General features: G+C 34.2%; 1 protein-coding gene across 2 annotated transcripts in view; it reads left to right on the top strand.

Moving 5' to 3' along the window:
• l(2)k09848 (WD repeat domain 74 lethal (2) k09848) overlaps positions 1–24,492 on the top strand; it is a 102,307-nt gene extending 77,815 nt beyond the window's left edge. For both annotated transcript variants that reach the window (XM_090400456.1, XM_090400457.1), the window contains 3 exons: positions 10,329–10,527; positions 16,451–16,730; positions 24,379–24,492. In XM_090400456.1, coding sequence (XP_090256582.1) covers positions 10,329–10,527; positions 16,451–16,730; positions 24,379–24,407 — 508 coding nt within the window. In that variant the 3' untranslated portion in view covers positions 24,408–24,492. The remainder of the gene's footprint in view (positions 1–10,328; positions 10,528–16,450; positions 16,731–24,378) is intronic.
• Positions 24,493–25,162: the final 670 nt, after the last annotated feature.

Here is a 25,162-nt window from a genome sequence, read left to right as displayed (position 1 = left end):
CTTGCATAGATCTTGCCAGGAACACTCAGTAGGGAAATACCTCTGTAATTCTCACATTCAGTTTTATTTCCCTTTTTATATATGGGTACTATGAGAGCTCTACTCCAATCATCGGGAATTCGTCCCTCTGTCCAGGCTTTCTGAACTATGCAGTGCAGCCACTGAAAGACTTTTATACCACCATACTTCAGCATTTCTGGTTGAATATCATCTACTGCTGCTGCATTTCCACATTTCAAGTCTTTGATGGCTTTTTCTACTTCAAGTATGGATATGTATTCCTGACTGCATGCCTGGTCAGTGTTTTTTTATCACTGTGCTGTCATCACTGCTTGTTTCATTTAGCAGTTTTTCAAAGTAATTACTCCATACTTCAAGGATATCTTTTTCTCCTGTTTTCATGTCACCTTTATCATCTCTAACTCCTTTTACAGCACTCTTTTCTTCATTCCTAAGCTTCTTCAACAACCTCCAGAATATTTTTCCCCCTTCTTGATATTTATTTTCTATGTTCTTGCCAAAGTCCTCCCATGACTTTTGTTTAGCTAGTTTTACACAGTGTTTAGCTTTCTTACATTTGTCTCTGTATTCTGTAAGAGTAAAAGCTGACTTATTTGCCAGGAACTTTTGATATGCTTTCTTCTTTTCCTTCACTGCCTCTTTAACTTCCTGTGTCCACCAGGGAGTTCTGATTTTTTTTATCCTTGCACACAAACTCACGACATGCCTCTCTGACAGAATCAATCAATGTTTTCTTCAGAGTTTGCCACTGAATCTCCAAGGTTTGATTCCTGTTCTCAAACTCTTTCATTTTCTTTTCAATAATCTTTCTGTATTTTAGTCTACAGTTCACATCTGAGAGCTGCTCAACTTTTATTCGCTTTAAAACTTTCTTACATGTTATTCTTTTCAATATGAAATTCAATTTTATCCTGCTCAAGACTAAATAGTGATCACTTCCAATTTCAAATCCTCTATACACTCTGGTGTCCTGCACCAGGGAGAAAACATCACTATCAACAATAACATAGTCAATGAGACTTTTCTTATTCCTAGCCTCTTCTCTCCATGTAAATTTGTGCACATTTTTATGTTGGAACATGGTGTTAGTAATAACCAGTCCATGTCCTGAGCAGAAATCCAACAGATATTTGCCATTATTATTAGCTTTGCTCTTTTCTCCAAATTTTCCCAAAATATTTTTGTATGTCTGACAATCATTTCTTACTCTGCTATTTAGATCCCCAACAAGGACCAACTTTTCCTTTTTCATTGTGTCAGTTGCTTTTTCTAGAGCGTCAAAAAATTACTCCACTTTTACCTTAGTAGAACCTTCTATGGGACCATAGAAGGTTCTACAAATAAGTCTCATTGTTCAGTTCCCCATTCTCATATTTGCCCACATTACTCTACTTGAGACTGACTGCCATTCAAGAAGATTAGCCTCGTATTTTGTGTTGAATACTATAGCTACTCCTTCTTTTCCTTGATTGTCATTGCCTGAATATAACATTTTGTATTTATTGCTCAGAAAGATCTCACCAGTTTTGGTCTTTTTTGTTTCAGTCACCCCTATTATGTTGATCTGGTACTTATCTAATTCCTCAGCTAGCTCCATTTCTTTGCCATTCAGGCTTCTTACGTTGACAGTACCGATCTTTAACTCTGGTGATGTTGAGTTGGGGTTTGTTTTCAGATTTGTTCCAGTAGCTGACTTTTCGCTGTTCACCCTGGTTCCCTGGCGAAAACAATGGGGCCTTGTTTAACTGGGCGATGCCCCAGCCGGCATGAAATTTTGTCATGTTGTACCATCATTTATTATTTTGGTTTAACCAATAAGAATACAATTTGGTCGGCTAAATCCCAAATTGCCAGCCCATCCTCGTTCGTTCAGTATCAAAGTAGATACTTAACTAATTCATCTACAAAATCTTTTATGGTAGACATGCACTATATCAAACACCACTATAACAGAATGATTCACTATCACAAACTGCTGAAAAGTCCTGACCTAAGTTCCATAAAACCATTGCTATTTTAAGTTTATTATGAACAATGAAGGTTGAAAACTTTCACCATGGCAAACTGAATTTCCTAGCAAATGACCTCAGAATCAGGAGACAGAAGAAAGGGCAGGAAATATAGCAAAAGTAAATGTGAAAATCACAGGAAATGTAACAAAAGTAAATTTCAGACAATTAAACAGAAAAATCATGAAAAACAAAAGGAATGGCAGGAAATTGGAAATTATACATTGAGGAACCATACATAGGGCACACAAAATGAAAACATGAAAAAATACAAATGCAAACAATAATAGGAGACATAAATAAGAAATAGGAATGCATCTAGAGTTAACTTTTAAATTTTGAAAAGCTACATTAGCTTGAAATCTTCATATGGAACTGTTGTAAATGTCCGCAGATTTTGAAATTATAAGTTTTTACAATTAGAATAAAAAATTTAAGTCAAAAATTCTAAATCAGAAATTTATAATTTTTTTTTTTACCTTATAGTTTTTCAGTTACCTTATAGTCTTTCAAATCTTTCTATCCAGACATATTTAATAATTTAAATTTTGAGGTAAAGAAATGTATTTTGTGCTGTATTTCTTTCATTTACAGTTCTAAGAGAACAGTATCAGTCTATGCCAGCTGTACATCATTGGGTCTCTGTCAATAGGAAGCTGGCATTGATACCAACTAACTGTGTCTGTCACTTTTCCTTTCCTCTTTGTAGGAGGTAATCAAGATGACTACTGAAATTTTCAATCATTTTTTATTTTAATGGTACAGACTACACATATTTAGCTTATTATGAAGAACTCCACTGATTTTCTGGCACCTCCTTTAGTCCAGACAGAATTACGAGAGTGCACTTGAAATTCCTGCAACCACCCAACTAGTTCAATGGGCTGCTTAAATTATTAAGCACATGCTCAGTTACTTAATATAAGTGTGACTGTGGTGAAAGATGACTTCAGATGTTTAAGAAGCATCATGGAATTTATCTTCATAAAGTTTATAGTAAAAATTGGAGGATGAGAAAGGACCAAATAATTCAGACAAAATAGAGTTACTGTTCTGAGTGTGCAAATACAGCAGATATACACTGGTAAGCTGCTGATGATACATGAAAAACTAAATGCTATAGGTTGTCAAAAGGCATTAAATTTTACCCTAATATACTGTGCAAATAAAAATGACTGGATTACCACCAAGATTATATTAGACTGGTTCAAAAAATAATTTTTTTTTTTGTGCCTGAAGCCCAAGCACATTGCATATCTGTAGGTCTATGGGAAGATTGCAAATTTCTTTTCATTCTGGACATTCTGTTCAACTCACCCTCACAGCTAAGAAGAATGTGAAAGCAAATTACTGCTCACTTTCACGAAAATTTTGATAGATATTGTTAGATGTTGGTAAGCTTGTATAGACATTTATTGAATAATTTAACATGAAAGAAGTGTTTTGATTCATTTCTTGGAAGAAGGTAAAAGTGTTACACTAAAGAAATGCTGGCATAAGTTGTGGCTCATCTTGATGTTTGATAATTCTCCTGATGAAAATGTTGTCAATGAATTTACAAGATGTATCAAAGGAAAGGAGAAAGAAGTTGTTCTTGAATTGATTAAGTATGCAAAGAGTTGTTAAGGGACCTAGTAAGATAGAGCAAGTAAGTAGGCTTAATGAAGAAAACCTGTTCATCACTATACTGGCTCTATAATTATACATATTGTTCTGAATCTGATAAAAAAAAAAAAAAAAAGGAAATAATTGCATTATGTCATTTATACAAATACCGTTCATTTGAACACTAAAATCACATGTAATTTATATTTAATATTCAAGTTTCTAGTCCAGAGAAGAGGCAAAAGAGGCAAGGAATAAGAAAAGTCTCACTGACTATGTTATTATTGATAGTGATGTTTTCTCCATGGTGCAGGACACCAGCGCGTACAGAGCATTTGAAATTGAAAGCAATCACTATTTAGTCTTGAGCAGGATAAAATTGAATTTCATATTGAAAAGAATAACGTAAGAAAGTTTTAAAGCGAATAAAAGGTGAGCAGATCTCAGATGTGAACTGTAGACTAGAATACACAAAGATTATTGAAGAAAAAATGAAAGAGCTTGAGAATAGGAACTAAACATTGGAGATTCGGTGGCAAGCTTTGAAGAAAACCCTGATTGATTCAGCTAGAGAAGCATGTGGTGAGGTTGTCTGCAAGGATAGAAAAATCAGAACTCCATGGTGGACACAGGAAGTTAAAGAGGCGGTGAAGGACAAGAAGAAAGCATATCAAAAGTTCCTGGAAAATAAGTCAGCTTTTGCTCTTAGAGAATACAGAGACAAATGTAAGAAAGCGAAACAGTGTGTAAAACTAGCTAAACCAAAGTCATAGGAGGACTTTGGCAAGAACATAGAAAATAAATATCAAGAAGATGGTAAGATACTTTGGAGGTTGTTGAAGAAGCTTAGAAATGGAGGAAAGAGAGTGCTGTAAAATGAATTAGAGATGATAAAGGTGACATGAAAACGGGAGAAAAAGATATCCTTGAAGTATGGAGTAATTACTTCGAAAAATTGCTAAATGAAACAAGCAGTGAAAGCACAATGGTAAAAAACACTGACCAGGCATACAGTCAGAAATACACATCCATACTTGAAATAGAAAAAGCCATCAAAGGCTTGAAATGTGGAAAGGCAGCATAAGTAAATGATATTCAACCAGACATGCTGAAATATGGTGGTATAAAAGTCTTACAGTGGCTGCACTGCATAGTTCAGAAAGCCTGGACAGAGGGATGAATTCCCGATGATTGGAGTAGAGCTCTCATAGTACCCTTATATAAAAAGGGAAATAAAACTGAATGTGAGAATTTCAGAGGCATTTCCCTACTGAGTGTTCCTGGCAAGATCTATGCAAGTATACTTGAGAAACGGTTGAGAAGAATTGTGGAAGAAAAGCTTGGTGAAGAACAAGCTGGATTCAGGATGTCAGGATCAGATCTTCACTTTACGATAAATAGTTGAGAAAGCATGGGAATATAACAAAGATCTGTATTTAAGTTTTGTTGATTTGGAAAAGGCATATGACAAGGTGCCAATAGAGAAGCTATTCAATACGCTACAGTTATATGGTGTCAATGGGCATTATATCAAGCAATACTTAGTCTTTATTTGAGTTGTAAGTCAGCAGTTAGAATTGAAGGAAGTACAGGAAGATGGTTTAATGTTAAATCTGGTGAGAGACAAGGATGTACATTATCCCCTCTGTTATTCATTATCTATATGGATCACATTATGAAGGAAAGTGGTATTAAAAATGATTTCAGAATTGGAGATGTTAATGTCAGCTCTTTGCTTTATGCAGACGATGTTATACTTCTAAATAAATACGCTACAAGTTTGGAAGATTCCCTGACTAAATTGAATAACTGTTGTAATAGATATGGTATGAAGGTCAGCATTAAAAAGACAAAGACAATGAAAATAGGTAGAATTGTTGAAAATGTCAACTGCGTTGTGAACGGGGAACCTATAGAACAAGTAAAACATTTCAGCTTCTTAGGCACGATTTTTAGTGAAGATGGTAAATTAAATATGGAAATGGACAACAGAATCAACAAAGCTGGTATGGTAGGCAGTCAATTGAATAAATTCATATGGAGTAATACATTAGCAGTGCTAATATCAAGTGGTATAGTCACTTAAGCAGAATGGGCGATGAAAGATTAGCAAAACAAGTGTTCTCTGCCAGGTTGGCAGGAAAATGACCCAGAGCAAGACCAAGATGTAGGTGGATTGATACGGTACAAAGTGCCTTAGATAATAGAAATATAAGATCTGATAATGTTGGAGTCTTGACAAGTAACAGACTGATTTGAAGGGTGTAGATAGGAAGTTAGTAATGACGTACATTTTTCGTGTAGTACTATCATGTCCTGTACGCCCCCTTGAGGGTACATGTCAGGAATTTGTTGATGATGTTTCTAGTCCATGGTGTTTTAGAGACATGGCAGAGGTATGATTAATTGGTCAGAGGGTACTGATGAATTATTATTATGTGACCTTGGTTGGTCCAGCAAGGCTCTAGAGCCAAGGGTGCTGAAAATAACATTTTGAAATATAAACATTAATTCTGGAGTTTCGTTTTTATGATTTCAATCTTCTAATTATTTCGTTTCCCCTTGTCTCCCATTGTTGTTTGCATTTGTACTTTTGTATGCTTTATGTATGGTTCCTGCCAAACCGTTGTATTCTGTCATCAATAAAATTTCTGCAATTTTGTTTCTGGTAATTTCTTTTATTTCTTGCAAATTCTTTTGTTCTATTTCTAGGGATGTCTATTTCCTATGTTGTGTTTTTGTGATTTCTTTTATTTCTCACAATTTCCTTTGATTGGTTTCTTGTAATTTCTTGTTCTGTATCTTGTGATTTATTTTATTCTGTTTCTTGTGATTTCTTGTGAATTTCTGTTTTATGGGAATGGAACATGTAACCTTGCGTTATTACAACCTATGTCAGTCTCTAGGGGTTGGTTCACTGTAGTGGTCATCTACTGTGTATAGGTTTCTTGCATTGTCAATCCTTCTTAGAATTGATTCAAACTCAGATCTTTTGATATTTTTTGTTGTGCTATTCATTTCACTGTACTGTGAAATAGGTTACATATTGGGGTATTGAGCATAATATCATTATTTAGTTAATTAACCAGGTTGATTAACTATACAAACTATACAATGTTTGCCATACAAAGGAACGCAGCAAAACATTGCATTTGAGAATATTCATTTCTCAAGATCATCACCTGAATGAAACGTGGCTGATTGTGATGTGCCAGGTGTTCTGTATGATGTTGATGAATCCTAGGTACTAGGCTCAGGTAGTTGGCTATTTATCATAGATTTCTAGTTGCTGGTGTGTCAGGTGCTGCATTAGAATTCAGCATATCTATCCTTTCTCGGCATTGGGAATAAATGAAGCATGTTTCATACAGAATGGGATTGTATTGCTGTAATCAGCATATATAAGCTGATGAAAAGCCCATTCATTTTAGAAAACAAGATTCCAACAATAGCTTGTAATATTTGGACAGGAATAATTTACAATTTCATCGATTGTCTTTGTAAGTTACTGTTTTGACTATCAGGACCCTCCTCTTTGCAGTTTCTATATAGGTTTGAAAGCCGTGGGAGTTGTTCCCACAATGTCAGGCAGCATTTGGATAGCCACTACCCAGTTCAGTCTCATTTCACTCCTTTACACAGGACCTCTGAAAAGTATCATTTTTTCCCCCCATTTATCAGCTGCTAAGTGCAATACATTCTTAGCAGCTGATAAACTTTCAATTCACAACTTTCCACATCTTTTTAACAAAGTGTTCAGCTATGTTCTGAATATTTCTGTTTGCTTGAAGGTGTAGAACACAGTGTTTATATTTAACGTATATAATTGCAAATCACCCTATGTGTGTGTTTATCATCATCATCATCATCATCAGCTTCCTGATATGTACTTTCAAGGGATGTCAGGCTACTATGATATGCTACATGATAAAGTTTACATTATTATTAATCTCCTATCAACAATTTTCTTCCACATAGCTTGTTATTTGTCAGCACTCCAATATTGTTGTATCCAGGGGCGGCTCATGCATAGGCGTTGTGGAACTGCAGTACCCCCAATTTTTCTCGATATATAAATATATTTATTAATTTATTTATATTTGCTTGTAATATTTAATTTTATCATCAACAATCCTATACAATTCTCTTATTTTGTATAAAAAATAATAAAAATCCATCTTGTAGCTCTTAGGAGGGCGAAGGACACTAGCAGCACTGTGTTTACCACAGTGTCATATTGCTACACGCTCAAGCATATGCACGTCATAGTAAGATGCGAGCTATTAACGTAATGCCGCACTGTCCGTCGCACAGTTCCATTCTTGTTTATATGCAGTTTGCACCAGTAGTAGAGTGTTCGTAATGCTTATTGTGTTTACTCCGTCTCTTTAAATATTTGGACATTACAATTAAAGGATTTAATTGTAATGTCCAAAAATTGTAAATCCATTCCTTTAATTACAATTAAAGGAATGGATTTTATTTTTAAGTAATTTTGAATTATACTAAACTGTATAATTTTATCGATAATAAACAATATTTTTCATGAAACAAAACAAGAAGAATATATTTTATTTTTAAGTCATTTTGAATTATACCAAACTATAATTTTATCGATACTAAACAATATTTTTTTCATGTTTAATTTTTCTTTAAATTTTTACCATAATTTTGATATTTTATCCAAACACATATACACTGTACTTACAGTGTGTATGTATATTTCGAACGTTGTAGCACCCCCACGATTTCAAGCCACGAACCGCCACTGGTTGTATCTAACATTTTGTTCTTCTTCTTCTTCTTCCAAGTCACTTCTGAATGAATCAATCCACCTAAAAGCTTGGTCTTCCTCTGGGTCTTTTTCCTCCTATCTTCGCATAACACCTGTTTTGGTAACCTTTCTCCTCTCATTATATTTAAGTGACCATACCACTTGAAATTAGTCCTCTTCACACATTATTGGATGCAAACAATGTCAAGTTCCTTCCTAATGTATTCATTGTTAATATGATTCTGCCATGGATGTCATCTGTTCAGGCCCCTAATTTTTCTCAGATCTCTCTTCAGATCCAGAACTTAAAACTGGGTTGAACACTGTCTTGTATGCTGCTAGTTTGGTGTTTTTGCTAATTTCTTTCTTATTCCTTATAAATTTATTCAGTTGGCTATCCATTGTATGAGCTTTGCTTATTCTGTTGTCTATTTCTAAATTTAATTTGCCATCTTCACTGAAAACTGTGCCTAAATAGTTGAAATATTTTATTTGTTCTGTAAGTCTTCTCCATTGAGAATGAAGCTGAGATTTTCTATGTTCATGTCTAATTGCATAGTTTTGGTATTTTTATTACTGATTTTCATGCCATATTTGTTACAGCTGTTATGCAGTTTAGTTCGAAAAACCCTAGAGACTTGCACTTAATGTATTTATTTAGAAGTACATCATCTGCATAAAGCAGAGAACTGAGGTTGATATCAGGTTTGGTACCACTTTCTTGCATAATGCAATTCATATAGATGATGAATAAGAGTGAATTTTACATCATTGGATTTTACCCTTATTTTTCATTACACCATCTTCCTGTATTTCCTTCAATTCTAACTTCTGACTTACAGCTTAAATATAGATTATATATTGTTCTGTATAATGTTCGATTTACCCCATATAATTGTAGTGTATTGAAAAGCTTTTCTCTGGGCACCTTGTCATATACCTTTTCTAGATCTACAAAACTTTAAGTACAGGTCTTTGTCCTATTCCCAAGATTTCTCAACTGTTTATAGTTTACTTGAAAAGAAGCTGAGAAAAATTGTATAAAGTGAAAATCTGATCTTGGCAACCTTTATTTAGCTTGACTCAGCTTGTTCTTCTCCAAGTTTCTCTTCCACAATTTTTCTCAGTCTCTTTTCAAGTAAGCTTTCATACATCTTACCTGGAACATTTAATAGAGAAATTCCTCCATAATTCTCAGCTTCAGCTTTATTCCCTTTTTTTATATATATATAGATGAGAACTAGGAGAGCTCTACTCCAGTCTTGTGAAATTTAACCTTCTGACGCCCTCTAAATTATGCAGTGCATAATTCTTAATATTTTAGCAATTTTTGTCAAATATCATCTGCTCCAGCTGTCTTTCTACATTTCACATTTTCTATGACTGTTTGTGACTACTCCTTTTATTTAAGTCTTTCAAAGTAATTATTCCAGACATCTAGGATATCCTTATCTTCAGTTTTCATGTCACCTTTATCATCTCTGATTCCTTTTAAAGTACTGTTTCCCCCATTTCTTAGCTTTTTAATAGCCTCCAGAACATTTTGCCACCTTCCTGATATTTATCTTCTATATTCTTAAGTTTTCCCAAAGACTTTTAGCTACTTTTACACATAGCTTAGCTCATTTACATTTTTCTCTGTATTCTTTTAGAGCATTTGCCAAGTTATTTTCTACGAACTTTCAATATACTTATTCTTTTTTACAACTGCTTCTTTAACTTCTTGTATAATTTCTGTACATTAAACATATGTCAGAATAATAATAAAAAAAAAATACTGTAGTCTCTTTCCCAGATTGTTATTTAATTTCACTACTTATCATTTACAGTATGTTGCTAAATCTGTGAAAAGATTCCTGAGTGTTATATGAAAACTAAATAATTGCACTACTCTCTGTATTTTATTTTTCCTACCTTAGCCAAGTAGTGGTTGGAAATACAAGGGGTCGTATGGCACTAATTGACCTGAGGAAACGAGCTATGGTTCATGTGTTTAAAGGCTTTGCTGGTAGTATTAGGTCTGTTTACTGCCATCCTGTATTACCTATAGTAGCATCATGTGGATTAGACCGTTTCCTCCGAATACATGACCTTAACACACACAAATTACTTCTGAAGGTAAGTGTTTTTTAGGAAGTTTTAATTTAGCCATACAAAGTTTTATATTAATATAATGCAATTGATGTAGGTATTTCAAAGAAATTAGTGAATTCTGCCATACAGCTGATCCTATAAAAACTGGTACTTTGGTTTTTAAGCATTCATAGTTAATCATCATATAGAAATAGTGTTATCTCAGTATAAATAATACTTTTTTTTTATAAGAATATAGGTGAACCTCTACTTGAAAACTTTCACGATACAAACCGTGCATATTTATGAACATTGTATGGACTAACAGCTCAATCCTAGATTTATGTAATGAACACAGAACTCCACACTTACAGACATTTTATGATTGTGAAGTTCATGAATGTGTTATGTTGCACAGCAGAAAATGTTTAGTTCAGTAATTCTTTCTCTTTTCTGTGTCAATATGTTGAATATTCTTCAGTTGAACATATTCTACATGTTAATATTGTGCTTGTTTATTTATTACCCTTCTATTTGTTTAATACTCTTGAAATATGGAAAACAAGTATTGAACATAGTGATTGTGAAAGTGCTAAAAGTAGCAAAAAAGGAAAAGAAAAAAGAGTGCAAAAAAAAATTGCATGTGAATATATTTCAAAAAAAAATTGCATGTGAATATATTTCCCAAGGAGACAAAACATTGTTTTGTCTCCTTGGAAAAAAGATTAAAACCAAGTATATAATTTCTTGGTATCTTTAATGTATAATAAATACAAGATAAAAAAACTTTCTACATCTTTCTCTCATCCAGAGATTTTTTAAAAATAAATTCTAGCACCTTTTATCTACTTGTATATGAGATATCATATATCATATCATATCATATCAAATCAAAACAAAACAAAACAAATCAAGATATTAGGAAAGAACTTGACATTGTCAGCATCCAGGAATGCATTAGCAGAGCTAATCTCAGGTGGTATGATCACTTAAATAGAATGAGAGAGGAAAGATTAGCAAAACATGTGTTCTCTGCCAGGTTGGCAGGAAAACGACCCAGAGGAAGACCAAGATATAGGTGGATTGATACAGTACAAAGTGCCTTAGATGATAGAAATATAAGATCTGATAATGTTGGAGTCTTGACAAGTAACAGACTGATTTGGAGGAAAATTGTAGATAGGAAGTTAGTAATGATGTAATCTTTTCATGTAGTACTGTCATATCCTGTACACCCCTTGAGGGTACATGGCAGGAATTTGATGATGATGATGATGTATATGAGATATATATGACTTCTGCATTACTTCAACCTTGGTATCTCCTGAGTCTGGCTCTCGCTGATGAGACCTCAATAAAGATCCAAACTGGTCTTGGTAGTGGCCCTTCCCATTATGCATAGAATTTTACACATCCGAAAAGGGGGGGGGGGGCTTTGATTATGGGATACATATTAAGGCAAGTGATGTGTAATCATTAGGCTCTATATACAAGTAGCTCAGATGTGAATATATTTCACGTGCAAAACATTGTTTTACCTCCTTGGGAAAAGTATTAAAATCAAGTACATAATTTATTATTATTATTATTATTTGTCACCTCTACGGAGTCCAAAGACTCATCAAGGTAGGGCATCTACTCTACAACTCTGCTTCCACCAACTGACCACAACTACACCAACGCCATCTGCCACCACCACCACCACTAGTATTTCCACAGACAATCACAAACATCCATGCCCATGGTGGGATTCGAACCTGCAGCCTCTTGACTGGAGGCCAGACATGCTAACCACTCGGCCAGCCTGGCTGGCCGAGTGGTTAGCTTGGAATCTTTAACGAAATGGAACACTGTTTAACCATGTAACCGGCCATTATGGATCAAATATGCATCCTTATATACTTCGTATCCATCATATATTTGAATGTAATATAAATGGTATTACAATTTTAATATGCACTTCGCATCCATGATAACTTTGACGTCTATAGACGTCTTGGCTGGTAGCATGGTTAACAGTTTGGATTCAGGATCAGAACAGAAAAACCTATGCTATAAAGGCATTAATAGAGTTAGTCTGTTATAAACAAACGGATGAAAAAAGCAACAAAAAAAAAGTTTAAAAAATCTTAATTTTTATGACTATTTTGTCTATTTTGGTTAAAAAATCTTTTCAGATTATGTATTTTTACAATAATCTCTTTTTAGATTAAATTATTTTTGAATTATGCATGTATACTATCTTTATAGTATAGTTTATGAAAAAACTAATTCAACTTACAAACATTTTCCAAGGAGGCATTATGATCATAAGTTGGTGTTCACCTTTATAACAGAAATACAGTAATCTACTGTTTATCCAACTGCATTAGGATGGCAGTTTGTCATTCTGATAATTTAAGTATTTGATAGGTAAAAATATAATTACATAACACAGTTACTAGAAGTTGGTTGATGTGGACAGGTCAGTTAATTGAAGGATCATTCTTTTGACGGTTGGAATAAATGGCAGATTACTGTAAAAATGCAGAATATTTCAAATTCTTAAATTTTTGCATGACTAATTAATGGAAAATAGTCATCAAATGTTTATGTCACTAATGACAGGTAATTTCTAACTGAAGAAATGTTCTTTTCTCTGAAATACTTATTTGTTGCATTCCTGCTGGAGCTGCACAACTATTGAAATTAACTTATTTATGTCTAGAAAGTGATTTGCAAGTGAGCTGTGAAATGTGCAAAGATGGAAATTTTTTACCCCCCCCCCCCCCTTCGTATTTCAGCAGTGGCATTAGGTAAGGCACCTATATCTCAAAAATTGAGGCCGGTAATAATTATCAAAAGTTAACTTGCTTTAGGTAGTAATGTTGTAAGAGTAAAGTTGCAACAACCAAACTGATGTATTTGGTTTTGACTTGTAATAGCAATATTTGACCTATTCCAATCAGCATCAAGAACAAGACTAGCTGTGTTGTATTCTTCATCTGATGACATCCATTGCTTTGGAACAGCAACTATATAAATTAGACTTGTATATGTTGAAAATTCCCAGCATCATGTGAATTTATGTGAAAATCCAAACTCCACATCTTTCGAACAAATTATTATCTCCACGAGGCATTGCAAAACTGCTATTTCATAGTGGCTTTCTTTCCCTCTCCTTCCATTTACATATAGATGCATGATGTCACAGTGCATTCTCTCTCTCTCTCTCATATATTTACCTCTTTTACCACCTTAACAATAAAATTGTGTCTGCTTGGTTAGCCTAGTGGCTATGCGCTTCGCAACTGTATGCCTGGGGAAGGAGGGTCCTCCTGTCGACGACGTGAGGAACTTAAGTTTCTTCCTCAGCTATAGCCAAGTTAGCTGGTCTTGGGTGTGGATAGCAGGGTTTTTCATCCCGCAAGCAGGCAAACTGGCCCCGTGACCACACAAGGATACAGTCAGGAATACTTAAGACAATCCCTCCAGCATAGGTCTGAATTGGGGGGGGGGTAATGAGGTGGTGCCGTACCTCCTCATAAAAGGGACTCACGCCCATGAATGAATAAAATTGTGGAGATCATGTGATGAATTTTAAATGGTCAATATCATGCACGAACAAGATCAGTGATGCAGCCTTCTGAAGATGAGAGCAAAACTGCCTGTATCCACACACACATACACAGACTTAATAAGTAAATGTACATAATAGTTATGGCTTTTACAGATAAAAAAAAAATATGCAATTAAGATAAATATAAGAAAGTATACAACAAAATGAGGAGAACATAAATAAAATAATAAAAGGATATATATATATAGAGAGAGAGAGAGAGACAGATGCATCATGCACACACTAAGTAAAAACACACACACAGTAAAACAGAAATTATGCGTATCCTGAAATATCATGTGGCTGCTTGCAAGAGAAATATATACACAAAGAGGCTTATTGATATTATGAAATTATGATAAAAATATATCATATATGGGACTGAAACTAATAATTCATCATTCCATGAAACAATAAGGAAATTCTTTAGCTTGCAACAAGAGTTTTAAGGCATAGATAGCATCTGATTAGCTGAGATCTGAATGGTGATATAATGTTTTTTTAATAGCATTATATCACCATTCAGATATAATAAAACAGCTGCCCCAATTAATTGGCATAAGTCTGGAAAAACAAGAACAAAATGAGAATATAACAATAATTGCTTTGTTTATTTTGGATGCAGTGCTGTTTATTTGGATCAGCCAGTAATCCTACCACACAGAATGTAAGAAAAATTACATAATCTTGATTCAAAAATTTAGTGTTGGTAACACCTGCAATACTAACAAAACAGAGCTATTTTATCATACCACATCGAATGATTCTCTGTGTTATAAACACGTCACACTGTTTGAATCAGTGAAAGATTGTGTAACAGTTTTATTCTGTTTAAATATGTCAGAAAACAGTAAACAAAAGATGTAACTTATTGGAAAAAGGGCTGTGCCTCGGTGCTTTAAAGGGATTGGAATGGCCAATTTACCAATTCAGTACTATGCAAACAAAAATGTGTGGATGATATCCAAATTTTTTAACAATTGACTTATGAGTCCGGAGATGAATTACAACAGAAATCAAGAAAAATTTTACTGGTTCTTGATAATTTGCTAAGGAGATCAGTACAAAAGTTAATATTTTATAAGCAATACACAGTTTATGGCTTTACGGCAAGGAATAAGCAGCAAGGCCATTCAAAACTGTTTTGCTCACTGTGGTTTTAAACGTTCAGTCATTGATATGCCAGATATGGCTATTAGTGAAAATGACTGAATGCTTAAAACCACATCGAGTGTGGTTTTAAGCATTTGAATGTTTTGAATGATCTTATTGCTTATTCCTTGCCAACTATCGGGCATAAACTGTATTACTTATAAACCCAGTAGATGTGAACCATATCATAAACTGTGAAGTGTTTGCATCCATTGATGGTCATCTTCAATGCTATAATGAAAATGAATATATTAAGGAGGGAATTGAAGCAGAGGACATTAGAAGAAAAAGAGAGTGATGAGAATAACACTCCTGAGCTCGAGCAAGTGACTGCCCTGGAAGCTAGGAAATTTATTACTGGATTACAACTCTATTTAATGCAGGATAGCAATATTATATGTGCACTAAATACCTGTGCTAATTTTGTTTAATTACAGCTAATTAAAAAAAATGACAGGCCCTGCTCAATCAATTCCTACGATGTCATTAACTGCTGAGAACTGCATGCATGTTTAATATGTATATAAATGAAGTTATTTTTATGGATTTGTATTTTGCTTTAATGAAAACCTGTTGTTTATCTACAAGTCAGTAATTTTTCTACACAATAAACAAAAAACTTGTCTAAACTTGTATTTTGTCTTATGTACATACATTTTAAACTCTTAATGTTGAACTAATTGAGGCAGCCACTTAATTGAACCAAATTATACTATTCCCAGTGTGGCTCAATTAACTGGAATCCACTTATTTATTTATTAAACATTCACATTTAAAATGGCTTCTATGGGTTAAGCTTACATCTAACCAAAGAATTCTATGTTCTATGTTGCATGGAGTCGACAGAGCACAGAATCCATTGGTTGAATGCATGCTTAATCCATAGAAGTGATTTTTAATATAAATGTCATTTTAATTTGCCTTTGTATCATTGATGATGGACTGTTAGAATCAGTCCAAAATATCAGCTAATTGCTTTCTTGTTTATACAGGTCTTTCAGTTCATTTCTATCAGAATTACCTTTAAAAATTTGTGGGATTGCTACTTTACATATGTATGCTGTTTTAAAAAGGAGAGGAACAAGTTATGTGTAAAAGCATCGCAACAAATAATATAAGTGGCAGAAAATTTTGTTATAGTATTCTGATAAATTTTATTATTTCTGTTTAAAAGCTATACCTCAGGGCTAAGGAATTATTCTTTTTTCTTTTTAAAAGCTATACCTCAAATCAAGGCTCAATTGTCTTCTTATGTGTTCTGATTACTTGGTAAAGGAAACAGAAACACCTGAAATATGCAACAAAGAAGTGGTAGAAATTGATGAGTCAGAGATAGATGATACTTGGGAACATATGGAAGTTGTTGGAATGTCAAAAAATTCTGATTTCACTGAGCATTCTACAGAGATGACTCAAAAAATAAAAAAGAATTTGAAAAGGCCTAAAATTGCAACAAGTAGTAACTCTGAAGGCAACAAAAAAACAGATAAATTACCAAGTAAGTCAATTTAATGATATTTTACTTTAATATAAATAATGATACATTTCTGATGGAATTATTACAATAAATTGATTAATATGATTTGATTTACTTGATTTTGAACCCCATTCATAATTTCTAAATACCTTGGATGAACCGTGAAAATATAACACCTGATGAAATAAAAGAACAATCTTTGAAGGCCAGTAAAATATTGGGATGTTTATTTTATTGTTTATTATATATAAATATAATGATGTATGCATTTGAAACAAGAATAGAAACATCAAAAATACAACTACAACATACAAAATAAAAACATTAAGAAAAATATTTAACAAATCAAAATTTGATCAGTAAAAAACATAATTTATAATCAATGTTAGTTACAGCCCTTAAACACATGGAGAGAAGAGAAGATTGGGATGGAATCAACTTGTTAAGAGGATTGATCCAAAGTTAGAGTTGAACTGGCCAGAGACTGGAAACTAAATATGAAAAAGACCAGTTGGTCTTTTCATATTTGGCAATGGACAGACTCCTTGCATTAAAGTATTGGAGATTCAAGAAGCTGAACCTTAAAGCAAAAGAGATTCATGCCTCAGTAATGTGTCAATCAAATTCTCATTGGATGAATCAATATGCACACACACACACACACACACACACACACACACCATCCATCCATCCATCCATCTCATCAAGAGTCAACCACTTCCTACTTCCTTTTTTTTTTTTTTCTCTCTATCACCATTTTGAGCAGTCCTTTCATTCTTCCTATATGTCCAAAGTATTTTGCCTTCTTTCAGAGTCTTAAAAGTCCTAAATAAATCTCTATTTTTCTAGCCATTCCTAGTCTTCCAATGTTTTCTGATGAACAGCAATTCATCATCATCATCATCAAATTCTTGCCATGTACCCTCAAGGGGTGTACAGGATATGATAGTACTACATGAAAAATTTACATCATTACTAACTTCCTATCTACAATTTTCCTCCAAATCAGTCTGTTACTTGTCAAGACTCCAACATTATCAGATTTGATATTTCTATCGTCTAAGGTACTTTGTACCGTATCAATCCACCTATATCTTGGTCTTCCTCAGGGTTGTTTTCCTGGCAGAGAACACTTGTTTTGTTATCTTTCCTTGCCCATTCTGTTTAAGTGACCATTAGATTAGCTCTGCTAACGCATTCCTGGATGCTGACAATGTCAAGTTCTTTCCTAATATCCTCGTTTTTAATATGATATTGATATTGATGCCATCTGTATCAGGACTCTCATATCTGCGGTCACTAGTCTTTGGTGAAATGTTTTACTTCTGACCCAGCTCTCAGATCCATAAGTTAAAACTGGTTTGAACACTGTCTTGTATATAGCTAATTTAGTGTTCCGACTAATTTCTCTCTTATTCCATATGAATTTATTCAATTGACTTCCTACCATACCAGCTTTGCTGATTCTGTTGTCTATTTCTATATTTAATTTACCATCTTCAGTAAAAATCGTGCCTAAGTAGCTGAAATGTTTTACTTGTTCCACAGGTTCTCCATTTACAGCACAGTTCACATTTTTAATGATTCTGCCTATTTTCATTGTCTTTGTCTTTTTATTGCTGACCTTCATACTATATCTATTACAACAGTTATTCAATTTAGTCAGAGAATCTTGCAGACTTGTAGCGGATTTATTTTCTTCTTCTTCATCAAATTCCTGCCATGTACCCTCAAGGGGTGTACAGGATATGACAGCACTACATGAAAAAAATTACATCACTATTAATTTCCTATCTACAATTTTCCTCCAAATCAGTCTGTTACTTGTCAACACTCCAACATTATCAGATCTTATATTTCTATCGTCTAAAGCACTTTGTACCTTATCAATCCACCTATATCTTGGTCTTCCTCTGGGTCGTTTTGCTGCTAACCTGGCAGAGAACACTTGTTTTGCTAATCTTTCTTCGCCCATTCTGTTTAAGTGACCATACCACCTGAGATTAGCTCTGCTAACGCATTCCTGAATGCTGACAATGTCAAGTTCTTTCCTAATATCCTCGTTTTTAATATGATACTGCCATTGATGCCATCTGTTCACGCCTATAATCTTTCTCAGGACTCTCATATCTGTGGTCTCTAGTCTTTGGTCAAGTGTTTTACTTCTGACCCAGCTCTCAGATCCATAAGTTAAAACTGGTTTGAACACTGTCTTGTATACAGCTAATTTAGTGTTCCGACTAATTTCTCTCTTATTCCATATGAATTTATTCAATTGACTTCCCACCATACCAGCTTTGCTGATTCTGTTGTCTATTTCTATATTTAATTTACCATCTTCAGTAAAAATCGTGCCTAAATAGCTGAAATGTTTTACTTGTTCCACAGGTTCTCCATTCACAACACAATTCACATTTTCGATGATTCTGCCTATTTTCATTGTCTTTGTCTTTTTATTGCTGACCTTCATACCATATCTATTACAACAGCTATTCAATTTAGTCAGAGAATCTTGCAGACTTGTAGCGGATTTATTTAGAATTATAACATCATCCGCATAAAGCAAAGAGCTGACATTAACATCTCCAATTTTGATATTATGTTTAATACCACTTTCCTTCATAATGTGATCCATATAGATAATGAATAACAGAGGGGATAATGTACATCCTTGTCTCACACCAGATTTAACATTAAACCATCTTCCTGTACTTCCTTCAATTCTAACTGCTGACTTACAACACAAATAAAGACTAAGTATTGCTTGATATAATGCCCCATTGACATCATATAACTGCAGCGTATTGAATAGCTTCTCTCTTGGCACCTTGTCATATGCCTTTTCCAGATCGACAAAACTTAAATACAGATATTTGTTATATTCCCATGCTTTCTCGACTATTTGTCGTAAAGTGAAGTTCTGATCCTGAAAGCCTGTATTTGGCCTGAATCCAGCTTGTTCTTCACCAAGCTTTTCTTCCACAATTCTTCTCAACCGTTTCTCAAGTATACTTGCATAGATAGATTCCAGGAACACTCAGTAGGGAAATACCTCTGTAATTCTCACGTGCAGTTTTATTTCCCTTTTTATATATGGGTACTACGAGAGCTGTACTCCAATCATCGGGAATTTGTCCCTCTGTCCAGGCTTTCTGAACTATGCAGTGCAGCCACTGTAAGACTCTTATACCACCATACTTCAGCATTTCTGGTCGAATATCATCTACTCCTGCTGCCTTTCCACATTTCAAGCCTTTGATGGCTTTTTCTACTTCAAGTATGGATATGTATTCCTGACTACATGCCTGGTCAGGGTTTTTTTACCACTGTGCTGTCATCACTGCTTGTTTCATTTAGCAGTTTTTCAAAGTAATTACTCCATACTTCAAGGATATCTTTTTCTCCCGTTTTCATGTCACCTTTATTATCTCTAATTGCTTTTATAGCACTCTTTCCTCCATTCTTAAGCTTCTTCAACAACCTCCAGAATATTTTGCCACCTTCTTGATATTTATTTTCTATATTCTTGCCAAAGTCTTCCCATGACTTTTGTTTACCTAGTTTTACACAGTGTTTAACATTCTTGCATTTGTCTCTATATTCTCTAAGAGCACAAGCTGACTTATTTGACAGGAACTTTTGGTATGCTTTCTTCTTTTCCTTCACTGCCTCTTTAACTTCCTGTGTCCACCAGGGAGTTCTGATTTTTTTTATCCTTACAGACAACCTCACCACATGCCTCTCTGGCAGAATCAATCAATGTTTTCTTCAGAGTTTGCCATGTAGCGGATTTATTTAGAAGTATAACATCATCCGCATAAAGCAAAGAGCTGACATTAGCATCTCCAATTTTGATATCATGTTTAATACCACTTTCCTTCATAATGTGATCCATATAGATAATGAATAACAGAGGGAATAATGTATATCCTTGTCTTACACCAGATTTAACATTAAACCATCTTCCTGTACTTCCTTCAATTCTAACTGCTGACTTGCAACTCAAATAAAGACTAAGTATTGCTTGATATAATGCCCTATTGACACCATATAACTCTAGCATATTGAATAGCTTCTCTCTTGGCACCTCATCATATGGCTTTTCCAGATCGACAAAACTGAAACATAGATCTTTGTTATATTCCCATGATTTCTCAACTATTTGTTGTAAAGTGAAGATCTGATCCTGACAGCCTCTATTTGGCCTGAATCCAGCCAGTTCTTCACCAAGCTTTTCTTTCACAATTCTTCTCAACCATTTCTCAGGTATACTTGCATAGAACACTCAGTCGGGATATACCTCTGTAATTCTCACATTCAGTTTTATTTCCCTTTTTATATATAGGTACTATGAGAGCTCTACTCCTATCATTGGGAATACGTCCCTCTGTCCAGGCATTCTGAACTATGCAGTGCAGCCGCTGTAAGACTTTTATACCACCATACTTCAGCATTTCTGGCCGAATATCATCTACTCCTGCGTTTCAACATTTCAAGCCTTTGATGGCTTTTTCTACTTCAAGTATGGATATGTATTCCTGATTTCATGCCTGGTCAGTGTTTTTTCTCACTGTGCTGTCATCACTGCTTGTTTCATTTAGCAAATTTTCAAAGTAATTACTCCATACTTCAAGGATATCTTTTTCTCCCATTTTCATATCACCTTTATCATCTCTAACTTACAGCACTCTTTCCTCCATTCCTAAGCTTCAACAATCTCCAGAATATTTTGCCCCCTTCTTGATATTTATTTTCTATGTTCTTGCCAAAGTCCTCCCATGACTTTTGTTTAGCTAGTTTTACACACTGTTTAGCTTTCTTACATTTGTCTCTGTATTCTCTAAGAGCAGAAGCTGACTTATTTGCAAGGAACTTTTGATATGCTTTCTTCTTTTCCTTCACTGCCTCTTTAACTTCCTGTGTCCACCATGGAGTTCTAATTTTTCTATCCTTGCAGACAACTTCACCACATGCCTCTCTAGCTGAATCAGTCATGGTTTTCTTCATGGCTTGTCACTGAATCTCCGGGGTTTGGTTCCTGTTCTCAAACTCTTTCATTTTTCCTTCAATAATCTTTATGTATTTTAGTCTACAGTTCACATCTGAAAGCTGCTCAACTTTTATTCGCTTTAAAACTTTCTTACATGTCATTCTTTTCAATATGAAATTCAATTTTATCCTGCTCAAGACTAAATAGTGATCGCTTCCAATTTCAAATCCAATGTACACTCTGATGTCCTGCACCAGGGAGAAAACATCACTATCAACAATAACATAGTCAATGAGACTTTTCTTCCTTGCCTCTTCTTTCCATGTGAATTTGTGCACATTTTTTTATGTTGGAACATGGTGTAAGTAATAACCAATCCATGTCCTGAGCAGAAATCCAACAGATATTTGCTATTATTATTAGATTTGCTCTTCTTCTCCAAATTTTCCCAAAACATCTTTGTATGTCTGACGATCACTTCCTTCTCTGCTATTTAGATCTGCAACAAGGACGAAGTTTTCCTTTTTCATTATGTCAGTAGCTTTCTCTAGAGCCTCAAAAATTTCCTCCACTTCTACCTTAGTAGAACCTTCTGTGGAACCATAGGTACAAATAAGTCTTATTGTCCTGTTCCCCTTTCTGATATTTGCCCACATCACTCTACTTGAGACAGCCTGCCATTCAAGAAGATTAGCGTCGTATTTTGTGTTGAATACCAATGCTACTCTTCTTTTCCTTGATTGTCATTGCCTGAATATAACATTTTGTATTTATTGCTCAGAAAGATCTCACCAGTTTTTGTCTTTTTTGTTTCAGTCACCCCTATTATGTCAATCTGGTACTTATCTAATTCCTCAGCTAGCTCCATTTCTATGCCATTCAGGCTTCTTATGTTGATTGTACCGATCTTTAACTTAGATGATGTTGAGTTGTGGTGCATTTTCAGATTTGTTCCAGTAGTGGACTTTTCGCTGTTTGCCCTGGTTCCCTGGCGAAAACAACGGAGGCCTTGTTTAACCGGGCAATGCCCCAGCCGGCATGAAATTTTGTCATGTTGTACCATCATTTTTTATTTTGGTTTAACCAATAAGAATACAATTTGGTCAGCTAAATCCCAAATTGCTAGCCCATCCTTGTTCGTTCACTATCCAGGTAGATACCCAACAGGGTGCACCACGAGAAGGTAAGGATTGGACATTAGGTCAGAAGCCCTGGTCCGTTCTCCGCATTCCTTTAAAGGCTATGTGGAGGTCTCCTCTCAGTTATACAGCTTTGACCCTTAAGCCCCCCCTTGAATAAAAAAGCCTTAATAATTGTTTCACTAAATGGATTGAATTCTATAAGGCTGTTTGCTAACTTTCTCTAAGTATTATGGTAACTCTTTCTTGTGTGTGTTTTTACCTGTATCTGAACACTGAATTATTTTGTTAGCACTCTATCCAATCTTGCTTATTCTGAGCATAATCAGTTTTATATTTTGTAACACTTCATTTCCAATTTTATGCATTATATTTGACTCTATTTATTTTGTTTTTTGCCATTGTTAATAGATTAATGATGATATTGTTAATGAGACATGGAAGAAATCATTCCATGAATTATATTCCTGTTTAATTGTTTATCCAAGTGTAAGCAAATAGAGTTCACATACATGAAATATCTTCACAACTAAGTTACTTGTAAACAGAGACTTTTGACTTCACATCAGTTGCCTTAGTATCCCATAATGCAAAAAACACTTCCTTTCTGATGTGTATATTGTTATGCATTATGGAAAAGATATACCCAGACCAGTTTCAAACCCTTTATTGAGACGTTGTCGGTTGGAACCAGACCCAAGAAGATACCTAGGTTGAAATAATGCAGAAGTACACTATTTTACTATTTACATATAGAAAATGTATGACTTCTGCATTAATTTAACCTTGGTATCTTCTTGGGTCAGGTATACACCTTCAAAAAAGGAAGTGTGCTTTGCATTATGGGATACTAAGATAGTTGATATGAAGTCAACAACTTCTCTTTTCAAATAGCCTAGTTGTGAAAATACTTCATGCAAAAACTTTGTTTGCTTACACCTTGATAAAGAATTAAACAAGAATATAATTTCTTGTCATATATAATTTACTTTGCAACTAAGTGAAAAAAAAAATTGTTCATTATTCTTTGTCTCTAGACATGGAAAGATCTCTTTCATGTCTTAGCACTTTCCCTTGAAAATTAATTTATGTAAACCTCTCCTGCCAACTCAAATGGCCATTCTTCTGGTGTCTCACAAATCACATCAGCATTGTATACATTAAACTTTTTAGGATTTCAGTTTATCTAATCAGAATTTTTTAATGGTTCTCACCCATACATCTTCCTCTCTCACCTGTACTTGGCAACAGCATTGACAGAATTTTCTTTATGGCTGCAGTACTATTATTTCATATGACATTATATGCCACATGTATAATTTATATTATATAGGCCACATCCCACAAACACTTTCAAACTTTTTTTTTTTTTGTCTTTTTCCAGTTCTGAACTTTTACTTATACCATTTCTGTAAGTTATAGCATTTTAAACATGCCCACAGAATTATTAATCATTACTCATTATTTTAAGTTAAAATAGTTGATTAAAAAAAAGAATTCGTATCTCATTCCACTAAATAGATATTTTAATTTTTTATAGGGAAGAAAGTAAAGAAGAAACAGTGCTGAAAGAAGTTTAAAAATGAGTGTATTTTATGAAATTGTAATATAAATGATGATGATAATAAAAAAAAAGTTGCTGTTTTGTTTTTCATTTGTAAACTGTTTTATTTTTTTCTGGACAGTTTGCAAATATTGAAATAGTTTCAGATATTTGCTTTATGCATTCTTTTAAGCCTGTTATGTTCTGTTACCATGAGATGGTTGAAAAAATAAATTTCAGATACAGTTTTTTAATATCACACACACACACACACACAATATATATATTCACGACGTATAATACTGAGTGCCTTATGTGTGCAAGTGATTAGAGAAGAAAGGAATCTTAATGTGTTTCTTGAAGAGATAGAGATTGTATTTATTGGGGAAAATGATATGGGACAGACATGTGCCCCATTTGATGGCTTATATGTGACACTGCTGTTCAGTTTAGATGGAGAGAAGATACAAGAAATAAGAAGTCTCATTGACTGACTGTGTTATGAACAAAAGTCATGGTAGGACTTTGGCAAGAACATAGAAAATAAATATCAAGAAGGGGGCAAAATATTCTGGAGGTTGTTGAAGCTTAGGAATGGAGGAAAGAGTGATATAAAAGGAGTTAGAAATGATAAACGTGACATGAAAACAGGAGAAAAAGATATCCTGGAAGTATGGAGTAATTACTTCGAAAAATTGCTAAATGAAACAAGCAGTGATAACACAGTGGTAAAAAACACTCAACAGGCATACAATCAGGAATACATATCCATACTTGAAGT

Source organism: Typopeltis vanoorti, chromosome 11 (assembly GCF_054136105.1).
Source record: "Typopeltis vanoorti isolate ZY-2024b chromosome 11, IOZ_Tvanoo_1.0, whole genome shotgun sequence".
In the NCBI taxonomy this organism is placed as follows: Eukaryota; Metazoa; Arthropoda; class Arachnida; order Uropygi; family Thelyphonidae; genus Typopeltis; species Typopeltis vanoorti.
Note: the sequence above shows the minus strand (reverse complement) of the source record. Positions and strands in the feature narration are given on the sequence as shown.